The sequence below is a fragment of the Sinohyriopsis cumingii genome, chromosome 2, assembly GCF_028554795.1.
Source record: "Sinohyriopsis cumingii isolate HCF-2022 chromosome 2, ASM2855479v2, whole genome shotgun sequence".
NCBI classification, from domain to species: Eukaryota; Metazoa; Mollusca; class Bivalvia; order Unionida; family Unionidae; genus Sinohyriopsis; species Sinohyriopsis cumingii.
In genome coordinates, this window is record NC_142962.1 from 168,753,368 (window position 1) to 168,765,320 (window position 11,953).

Sequence of the window (11,953 nt, forward strand, 5' to 3'; positions counted from 1 at the left end):
TGGCATCTATTGTCAGGGTCATATATTCACGGCCAAGGTCACTGAAATGTATTCTCTTTGCTGCATTTTCAAACACCTTTTGAGTTAAGTTATTGAAACTTCATTACTTTCCATGCATGCCTAGTAACTGTTGTATATACTTGCTTATAAGACAAGTCCAACTGCAAATTGCACAAACCTAGATCTGCCATTGTATAATATGCAAACAGATCTGGGTTTGTGCAGTTTGTTAGGAGTAATCAGTAGAAGAAACACCATAGACCCTGATCTGTGGGTGCATTATGATATGGCAGATAAGGACCTATGTTGATTGCTGTTGGATTTGATTTGTAAGCAAATACATACAGTATACATCCTTGAATCAGATATCACAGATTTCATCATATTATACTCTTGGCACCAGGATGAGTGTGAAAACAAAACAGTCACTAATTTGTACTCTTTTTTTAATGTAGCCTAATAATGTGCCAAGTTATCCAGAGAAAATTCTTCCCTACTCATATAAATTAATAGATATTAAGTTTTCCACTGAAATCATACTTCTGTCTTTGATTCTGGAGATTTTCTTTTCAGGAACCTTGGTCTTATTAAATACATCATTATTGACTTGGGCACCCACAGAGAAAATTGTCAATTTTGCTTATGTTCATTAAAAAGTTTTTAAATTCTTTAGAAAAATTGCTAGTTCATTCTAAAAAGAATTTATTTCCTTTATACAGGCTCTGTATTTGTTGATGGTCAGGAGATGAAGACAAAACTTCCAGCCCTTAGCAGAAACTCGTTGCTCACATTTGAAACAGAATCCCTGCCCAATGGCAAGGTGCGTGTCAGTGTGCAGGTGGAGGAGAAAGACGTGACATTTGATTGGAGGATAGGACAGTCAGATGGAACTCGGGGATTGTTATCTGGCCTGGCAATGTTAGAGGGAGAAACAGCCTCAAAAAATCTGTATTTTGCTATGATGTTTAGTCATGAGGACTGGAAGGTTGGTGTTGAGTAATGTATGGATAACAAATATTTGATGCTAAAATTCAGGGCATTTTTATGTTTGAAAGTTTATGTTTGTCCATAGATAGAAAAATATTTTATAGTGCCACTGATATAACATGCAAAGAGCCAGTAGGCATATTGCCATATTGACTTTTCATGCATTTTGGAATTTCAAGGTTATAACTGGATTCAAGTCAGTTTTATCACATGATCTATTAATTAATGTATCATAATACCAAAAAGGTTTTAGAGTATTCTGAGAATGTATTTAACACGTTTAAAACACATATTTAACATGTAACTTGGTATTCTTACTCAGGGTTGTACCACATGGATAGCCACAGATCTGAGACTGGTACATCGTTCTTATATCTAGCATCCATCAGTTAATGTGTAACTCTGTTTTCTTACTCAGGAATGTACAATTTGGATAACCTGATACAGGTGACTACTACCATTTTTTGCTGTACAAATGCCTGATGAGCCTAGTCCCGTACATGTGCAATTTTAAAAACAAATCAGTCCCATATTCATTACATGATTTCTTAATGCTTTCATAGTTCTACCAGTCATAGACCAGAAGAACTTGGTCTTTCATCTGTTGCTAATCATATATCCATTAGCAAAAGTATCTTATCACTACTTTGCCTAGACTTCTTAGAGAATTGCCATGACATTTTACACACACATTCATCTCCTGTTCTAGTTGATCCTAAATGAAAATGGTGCTGCTAGGACAAATAATATGACTGTAACAGTGGCCAGCTTGAAAATCTTGTTATTGCTACTTGTCCTGAATGGATGGTTACATCAGCACAGGATTTTCACCAGTAGGCTTCTTATGATGTCTAGGTTGTCCTAAATGAAAAAAAATGTACTGCTCTGCTGTCCAATGTTGCCACAGTAGTGGTCATCTTGAAATTATTGTTATAACAACTCCAGAAAGTCAGAATTACATGGGGTTTTCACCAAAAGATTTCTTATAATGGCTAGTTAGTTTTGATTGGAAATAGTGACATTCAGTATCGCTGCCATAGAGTGGCCATCTTGTTACTACAACTTCTTCTGGATGGAAAATCATACTGATATGGTGTTTTCACAGGAAGACTTCCCATGGTGTCTTGTTCGTCCTAAATGAATCTGCATCTAGTCTAATGTCTAATATGTCTGCCACAGTGGCCAGCTTGAAATTGTTGTCATGACTACTCCTACATGAATGCTGCTCTAGTATATGGTTTTCACTAAATAACTTCTTATAATGTTTTGTTGATCCTAAATTTAAATGGTATTGATCTGACATCTGGTATGTAACCATCTGTATAATCTTAATTTTGGTTCTCCTCTTAGTCATGTGGACACATCATTTTCATCAGAATGGTTCTTACTGTGTTTAGTTGGTCCTAAATGAAAATGACTAACCCTCAATATGGTCACCATGGTGGCTATCTTGAAAATATTGTTTACTTACTCAAATGGTCGGCTATATCAGCATGGGGTGTTCGCCAAAAGACTTTTTATGATACCTGACTGGTCCTAAATGAAAATAGGATATGGTCTCCTTTTCCATGTTTTACTTCCAGTTTTGTATAGTGAATCCAAAACCACTTGTCAGACATATTGGTATTTATAAGTAGATGATCTAATTAGAATTTCAGACCGTCACAATTATTTCTCAGTTTATAATGAACAACAGTGCTGTTTGGCTTATTTTCTTTGACAGGTAGTAAAATGGATTTGCTTACTAAAATGGTACTGCAGTAGAAAGAAAGTTATCATGTAAAGATTAAGACGTATCCAGTAAATGAATGCACAATAAATGTTAAAACGAAATGCCATCAAAATGAGTGATGATTAATGTACTGCAGAAAAAGATGTTTATTAGCTTTCTGAGTTAATTGTGCTCTTGTCGGGTCTCTTTAAGCTTATGGCATTATACTTATCATTTGTAAGTACAAGCTGTAAAATGCTACTTTTGATTTCTACACAGTTGTTATGGGAATATGTACCAGATGATTTTTTGGAATAATTTGTTTTAAATCACATGTCCTTGTAATTGTCTTTCATGTAAAACCTGTTGATTGTTTTGACCATTTGCTCATCAGATGTCGTTCATGTAAAATCTGATGGCAGTTTGACTTTGCTCATCAGATGTCGTTCATGTAAAATCTGATGGCATTTTGACTGTTTGCTCATTGGATGTTGTTCATGTAAAACTGTTGATCGCATTCACCATTTGCTTCCTAGATGCCATTCATATAAAACCTGATGATCACTTTTTCCATTTGCTAGTTAGATTTTATTCATGTTGATGCTAGTTTTGGCCATTTGCTCATTAGATGTATTGGGATTCCGGGTGGGCAAGTGGTCTAAAATGCTTGCCTTTACTGATCATTGCCATCTCACCTGTGTCCATGTGGATTCAAGTTTCAGGCTCGGCAAATATAGGTCTATGAGAAAGCTTGCCAATAGCTTTCCATGGGTCAATGGTTCTTACCAGGATTTTCCAGGTTCTTCCCCCACTAGTCATACTGGCTGCCATGTGTAGCCTTTCTTGTGCTGTAAAATGGACTTAAACCCCAAAGAACAACAACAGCATTAGATGTCATTCATGTAAAACCTGATGATCACTTTGACCATTTGCTCATCAGATGTTTAATGTAAAAAATTAAAAAAAGGAACTGTTAAGAGTTTTGACCATTTGCTCATCATATGTTGTTCATACAAAACCTTTCTGTCATATGTATACAAGTCTTGCAGTTTTAAAAGAAAGAGCACCTAATAAAAATGTTGGTGACAGTGTAATTGGAGTATTGATTTATCCAACCTTTTGACAGAATTTGACTAAATATAAACCATATTGAAAACGCTAAAATCATCTGTTTTTTCCATCATTTCCAGTTCCAATATCATCTTCTTTGCCCAGATTTCATTTGGTATGGAGTTGACAGGCTGGCTTTTAAAAAGTTGTTGCCATAAAATTGCCAACCTCACTATTTTAGTTGCCAATTTTAAAAAAATGTCACCATTTTCATAATACATTACTATCGTTTACCTGAACGTCATTGGGACCAAGGTAATATTGTTGACATAAGCAGATGTTTAGATAAGGGGGGGGGGGGCTGAAAATAATTGAAATTTTGAATACAAGTGAAATTTTTAAGAGATGATCTGTCGTCAGTGACTAGGATTTATGCAGAGAGAAAAAAATGGAAATTTAGATTAAATGAAGACAACTAGGCCTAATCTGAAATACTTGTATATTGACAGCATACATTTGTGTAGTACACTCCACAACATGTTAAATAATACACATGCATATGAAAAATCCATGAATTCAAGTATTAGATCCTATGTTAGAAAATTCATGTATCAGTCTAATCCCATTAGAAAACACAAGTAAAACATATTTATATAAAAAATGGTTGTCCTCGTTTGATCAATATCCCATTGTCAACAAACAATTCACTCTGATATATATTATCCTAGTAGCACATGGCTGTATAGTTGTTTATATGCTACATTTACATGTACTTAAATTGACCTAGATTTTGGTCAGCCAGAAACAACTACCATGATGCCGAGGCTACCAAGGGGATGAAGCTATTTATAGAGAAATGAAAACATATGAACAAATTAAAATGTTTAACATTCATGCGAGATGTACCACCTTCATTTAACTCGATGGCCAGATATCTATTATTTCAAAATATTGGGACTTTAATTGGTGTTTTAAACCTCCATTGGTAGAAATTGTAAGCATGAACTTTTTTGTTGCAAATAGGAAACGTTCATGGCACAATAAATATGTTGCAATCACTACAAAAAATGAAAGTGTGCTTTTAATTCAGTTTGTTGCCGACTTTCTTTGATCAAAATTCTTGTTTTGATGAAGGTTCATGTGTTATTGAAGGCGCTGCTAAAGGCCCTCTCTGAAGGACCAGACAAATGCCTGTTTATCATTGCTGTGTCAAAATCAAATAATTGTACAACATTGACAGACCGAATTTTTTTTTCATTTGCTTAGTATATTATATTAGAGAACGATCAATGGTTCAAAGATAATCAGTTTAAGTTTCAGCAAAACTTTTTTTCTTTTAAATGTTTCAAAAAGGAAAAAACCTGCCATCATCTGGTAGATTGTAGTTATTCCTGTTCCTGATTTCAGAGGTGATCGATTGTGGCTAGTCAGGTAGCATGGCTATTAGAGTTATATTACAGCACACAAGTACTAAGGTCCGACATCAGCATAAATGGATTAATATAACAATGCCGTGTTAGGGTGGTTTGTCAATATAAACAAAGGATTTGTTTATGTAACAATAGGTTCCAGTGCAATTTTATATCCAAGTTTGGGGCTTCCTATCATGGTGACTTTCAGTTTCTCAACTCCAAACCCAAGACTGTATATAAAATTTTTAACAACCAAAAATGTTGTCACTAAAAAGATGCCAGATGTTATATTTTATTGCCAATAAGGAAACATATCGCAATTTGCAACATTGGCGAAGCCACGAGTGATCCCTGAGTTTATTTTGTTTTGGTTTATTAAAATTATGTAAATATAGTAACATTTTTTCACATTTGGCTGCAAACTATCAAAGTAGGTAGGATAGAGGAATGTAGTTGTAGATTAAGTCCAGAACTCTATGCTAGCTACCACTGTCTGTTGTGACTCAACATGATTAGCTTTTAACTGGAATTTTATTGAGCAATGGTTCTGATAAAGACAAAGCAGATTTACTTGCTTGTTTTCAATTGTACCAGTGTTTCAGCAATTTATATCATAACCTTTGGGGCCATTATTGTTATAGTTGATCTTAGTGTTCCTGATATCATTCCTGAGCAGGGTGGAGAATATGTGCCTGATATCATTCCTGAGAAGGGTGGAAAATGTGTGCCTATCGACCAACTGTCATAATGCATCAGTTAGCCTTGTTTATCATCACATTAATTACTTATCAACAAGCAACATGTCTTGTACCTGTCTAATAAATCATGCCCCCAAATCTGTGTTGATACCAATGGACAATTTGTAGGTATGGCATCACCTGTTCATTAAAATGTGCAATTTGGCTGCATGCAACTCTCTCTGGAACACCTGCATACAGTTTAGACCAGGGGTCTCAAACTTGAATCACCACAAGGACCACATGAGGAATAGTACATTGGCATTACTAAAGAAAAAAATTGCATGAGTAATTAATTTACAAATGATTGCTGTCATTGCAGGCCACAGGAAACAACTCCATTTGCTTTATGTTTGAGACCTCTGATTCTGACACTTACTGGTATTTGGTAACAGCCATATCTAGCACGAATCACAAAATGGCCACAGGAGACAGGGTTGTGCTATTCTACCTGGACTTACAAGTTGTCACACATAGGATCTGTTCCGGAAGTATCATGTGCATATCACTAAAAGAACGCTTCAGCTGACAGTAACTCAAGAAATGTGAGAAGTATCATTAAGTGTCTAAAATGTACACTGATATGTTGTGGACAGACTTGTCTGCAAATAGTTGCACATTTTAATGAACAGGTGACATCTTACCCACAAATCATCCATCAGTATCAACACAGATTTGGGGGTCTGATTTATCAAGCCAGTGTTATACCACAGCTACATACAAATAAATTGCTTATCAAACAACTAGTGTTATGCCATACAAATTGTTGCTTATAAAGTCTAATTAGATTTTGTATGGCTTAGTAAGTAAATTTGAAAACTTAATACATGTACTGCATGTAATATTCCCATGGAAATGTAATACATGTACTGCATGTAGTATTCCTATGGAAATGTAATACATGTACTGTATTTAGTATTCCCACAGAATTGTAATACATGTACTGTATATAGTATTCCTATGGAAATGTAATACATGTACTATATGTAGTATTCCCATGGAAATGTAATACATGTACTGTATCAAGTATTCCCATGGAAATGTAATACATGTACTGTATGTAGTATTCCCATGGAAATGTAATACATGTACTGTATGTAGTATTCCCATGGAAATGAAGTATCATATACATGGTAAATGTCCTGAATATATGACTACACATTTTATTCGAGAGTCGATGCTTTGTATGATGAAGTAACACCATGTATTAACTGCATTCTGTGACAACTGATAAATCTCATCCAGACTGTGTGTACCAGTAATATGCCAGCATCATTTGTTTGACGTGTTTTAGATGCTTAAACTTTGTCCCCTGCAAAATATTGTTTTGTCTCTTTAAAATTTCCTTTTAAAAAACATGGCATTTTTTTCTCATTATCCATATAAATATGCTAAAGTTGGGAGGTCAGTTTGTACTTTCAAACAAAAAAGAAATATATATCTTTTTTATGATCCCCTCCATTAAGTTTCTTAAGATAAATAACACCAATTGCATAATCCAGCAGAAGTTTTTAAATTGATTGGCATTTCATTATACAGACTCTGCATATTTTAAAATTTTTAAGCAACATGTGTTAAGATCACAATTATAGAAAATGATTTAAGGTTTTGGTTTACCTGAATGCCCGATTGAATTTCTTCATATTTGGGATGAACCATTATAAAACTATGATAATTCAATTCTGCAACTTGGTTGCTGTCCTCTTGACCGTGAGATCAGGGTAACAGTGATAGAAAATTTGACTTCAGGTTTTCTCATACACTTATGTTTCCACCTCTTGTTGGATACTTAGTGACTCTCTTAGCGACTCAGCTCATTGTGCAAATGACAGGGCTATCTTGGTGACTCAAATGGTCAGTGTCCTTATTGGACATATTTTAAGTAACATCTTTCAGATTTTGCCAAAAGATTGCCAATGTCTTTCTGCTGATATTTGTAAGTATTTCATGTTAACATACTTGTAGAATGACAGAATAGGACCGCCAAAGCATTCACTTCTGTAATGACAATATAGGACTGCCAAAGCATTCACTTCTGTAACGACAATATAGGACTGCCAAAGCATTCACTTCTGTAACGACAATATAGGACTGCCAAAGCATTCACCTCTGCAAAATAGCAATCTGCACGAGCTATTTTCAACAATGAAGGTCAAATTGGGTTCATGACATAATGGACTTGGAGATGACAAAAACATGATGTCATGAACTTAATTCCAACTATGTTTTCATATGAAACAACAAAAACAACAACGAATGGGATAGAATATCTTAATATATCACAAATACAGCAAATAATTTTTAATATTTTAAAAAATTGATATATATTTTATCAGCAAGGACTTTTATGCTTGCGATCAATGGTTTTAAAAAGTTTGATGACTGTAGATGGACTTGACTGTACCATAATGACTCTAGATGAGTCTGTACTGTGATGAGTGTGGACAGGTCAGATTGTATCATGATGACTATAGATGGGTTTGAATGTACCATGATGACTATTGATGGGTCTGACTGTACCAATACAGATAAAATGGACTTGTGACTGTAGATAGGCATGACTGTACCATGATGACTATTGATGGGTTTGACTGTAGCAATACATATAAGGACTGGTGACTGTAGATGGGCATGACTGTACCATGATAGCATTGATGGGTTTGACTGTAACAATACATATAAGGACTGGTGACTGTAGATGGGCATGACTGTACCATGATAACTATTGATGGGTTTGACTGTAGCAATACATATAAGGACTGGTGACTGTAGATGGGCATGACTGTACCATGATAGCATTGATGGGTTTGACTGTAGCAATACATATAAGGACTGGTGACTGTAGATGGGCATGACTGTACCATGATAACTATTGATGGGTTTGACTGTAGCAATACATATAAGGACTGGTGACTGTAGATGGGCATGACTGTACCATGATAGCATTGATGGGTTTGACTGTACCAAGCTGGTCAGCCTAAATTATGAAAACAGATTGGCAAGATTCCAGCAAACTTGTGGTACATGTTTTCTTGTGTCTTAGCACATCTAGAATATACAGTATGTGTTTTTTGATAAGTATTACTTTGTTTCCACACACCACCTTCTCCACATCCCTGATTCTCATCTATGAATTATTGTAGTCATGTTCTTCATAGATGCTACTGTATATAAATAATGCATGATATTTTGTCCCTTATAGCAACCATCAGGTTTTCATGGCAGCCAGCGTTTAAGATTTATTTTCTACATTTCTGTGGAGTTTTCATACCTAAATTAACTAGTCAGGTAACATATCATTTCAGCTGGTATCTTACATTTCACATATCAGTTTTTCTTTAATTTTCTGTTTGCGTTTGTTTTACTGCTCTTTATCTCACCCAAGCCTCTGTATCTTGGTCATTTCATCTCAACGCAAGCATTTGCCTCTAGCATAAAAACATTTTATCCTTAAACATTAGCTGTAAATTAATTGTACAGGAATTCCCACCTTGATTTGTCATATATGTAAGCCATGTACAGTGTTTTATGTCTTCCTTAAACTATGTGATTAATAATTTGCATGTACCAAAGGGTTTAAGTAATGCCAACTCTACTTCTGCAGTATATTTCTGTTTACTTATGAAAGAAGTGTTTCAGCGGGAATTGTGATGTAATATATGTCACCATGGAACAAAAGATGATTTGTTCACAGCATGCTTTTCTATTAGAATGATAAATCATGGTGATCTTTAGTTGGTTCATATATATAAATATAAATATATATATTTTTAATCATTTAGAAAAGAATGTGCTCATCTATTTTACACAATTTTTGTATAATGTTTAAGTGTTCCCAAAGTTAAAGTGCTTGAAACATCCCTATCATAAATGTTCATTTTAGTTGAATAAAGACCAGTATTGACATTTTCCCTTAAAAGTAGTTATTGCAGTTATTTTATTCTAAACTAGTATAGATGTGACATTGACCCAAATTACTTACTTTACTTGCCCCCACTATTATTGTAGTTGGAGCAAGTACTTTAAAACCTGTCTTTCCATCTGTCTAGTTATCCCCAAACTTTTTAAAATGTGTCTAGGATATTGTGATGTCCTCCTTCTGTCATTCAAATTGTCTGGTTATATCCAAACTTTTTAAAATGTGTCTAGGATATTGTGATGTCCTCCTTCTGTCATTCAAATTGTCTGGTTATATCCAAACTTTTTAAAATGTGTCTAGGATATTGTGATGTCCTCCTTCTGTCATTCAAATTGTCTGGTTATATCCAAACTTTTTAAAATGTGTCTAGGATATTGTGATGTCCTCCTTCTGTTATTCAAATTGTCTGGTTATATCCAAACTTTTTAAAATGTGTCTAGGATATTGTGATGTCCTCCTGCTGTCATTCAAATTGTCTGGTTATATCCAGACTTTTTAAAATGTGTCAGGGATATTGTGATGTCCTCCGTCTGTCATTCAAATTGTCTGGTTATATCCAAACTTTTTAAAATGTGTCTAGGATATTGCGATACCCTCCTTCTGTCTGTCCATTACCACATTTACAAAACAGCGGAGCATAATTTCATAAAGGTTTTGGCTGTTATGTCCCTGTGGTGATGTCTTGTGTGAGTTATAATTCTTGGCCATCGCCCATGGGGCACCTTTGATGGGGTCAAAGGTCATATGTACAAGATTTAAAATTCTTTTAGCTCAACTTTATATGTGCAATAAAAACAAAGAATTTTAATGTATATGACATCCATTGTGACCCTTGTTGTACTGTTCTGTTGGACTAGACTTGGTCTTGGAATGCATGGGGATTTGTAATTTATCAAGCTGTTTGGTGGCACATTTGCATTTCATGAATACATTTACATTTATGAGACATGCACTTCAACATACAGATGCCCTCAGGATGAATACAGAATGACCATTATGTACCCAAGTTAAATTTATCACAGAATGACCATTATATGCCCAAGTTAAATTTATTTTAAAACTGTTTTAAACTTAAACCGTAGTATTGTTTATAAACTGTTCTCACTTAATTAGGGGCATAAACTCTTGTGTAATTCTTTATTTTCAGCTGGAATTTAACAATTTTATGCAGTTATAATGAGTTTTTGTATTCTACATACATTTACTTTGACAGGAAGTTACAATTTATTGTTCATGTAATTATGTAACAACTTTGTTAAGTCTGCACAAATAGTTTTGCTATTGGCTTGTAGCAGATGATAAAAATCCTGCTTTAAATTTTGCTTCCAGATATTTTTCTGCATTTATATTTTTAGATGTAGCTGAATACATGTTTTATGTTAAGCTATTTTATTACATCATGGTGGCTGTGCTGATAAACATCAAGTAATTATGTCTTAGTAGACTTGTCCATAATTTGTAAGCAGAATGTCACATGCTATTTAGTTGGTGCTTTCTCCTTTAAAGAAAAATGAAATAAATCTTGTTGAACTTTTTTCTTTATTCATGCCCTTTCTTTTTTAATATTATAATTCTTTGCATATTCATGACATAAAGTTCAACCTCTATCCATCTATTCATTTTTCTTCCATTCACAGTCAGAAACTTGTCACATGTCAAATCTTGATTAAGCAGGAGCTTTTGATCAGCTTTAGCCATGTGTTCATGAAACTCTAACTCCAGTCCGAAATCACAGCCTCTGATACAATATAGTAATAGGCCATTAAGACCGCTTCGGTGGCCTAGTGGTTAGAGCATCTGCCTTGGATGTGGCAGACCACTGGTTTGAATGTTGTCTGAATCATACTAAAGACTGATAAAATTGGTACTAGCAGCTGCCTCGCTAGGTGCTCAGCAGTAAGAGGTTAGTGTTAGGACTGATCGGCCTGGTGTAAGAATAAAGTGACTGGGTGGGACATCATGCTACATGTCTGCAGCACGATGCCCCAGCAATAGACATCACTATAAACTGACACTCTGCAGACATTATAGTGATGTAACTGAAAAATTGTTAAAGCTATGTTTAAAAAAAAAATTGAAATCCAAATCCAAATAAGCCATTAAAATGTAACTAGAGGAATAAAAGAACAGATACATC

At 34.6% G+C, this 11,953-nt stretch overlaps 1 protein-coding gene across 1 annotated transcript in view; it reads left to right on the forward strand.

The window, feature by feature from the left end:
• The window catches only part of LOC149806272 (cytokine receptor-like factor 3), a 63,473-nt gene extending 52,122 nt beyond the window's left edge, over nucleotides 1-11,351 (forward strand). Inside the window, exon 8 of the mRNA XM_089951222.1 lies at nucleotides 720-11,351. Within this exon, the coding sequence (XP_089807348.1) occupies nucleotides 720-1,000 (281 nt within the window). The 3' untranslated portion in view covers nucleotides 1,001-11,351. The remainder of the gene's footprint in view (nucleotides 1-719) is intronic.
• The last annotated feature ends 602 nt before the right edge of the window (nucleotides 11,352-11,953 follow it).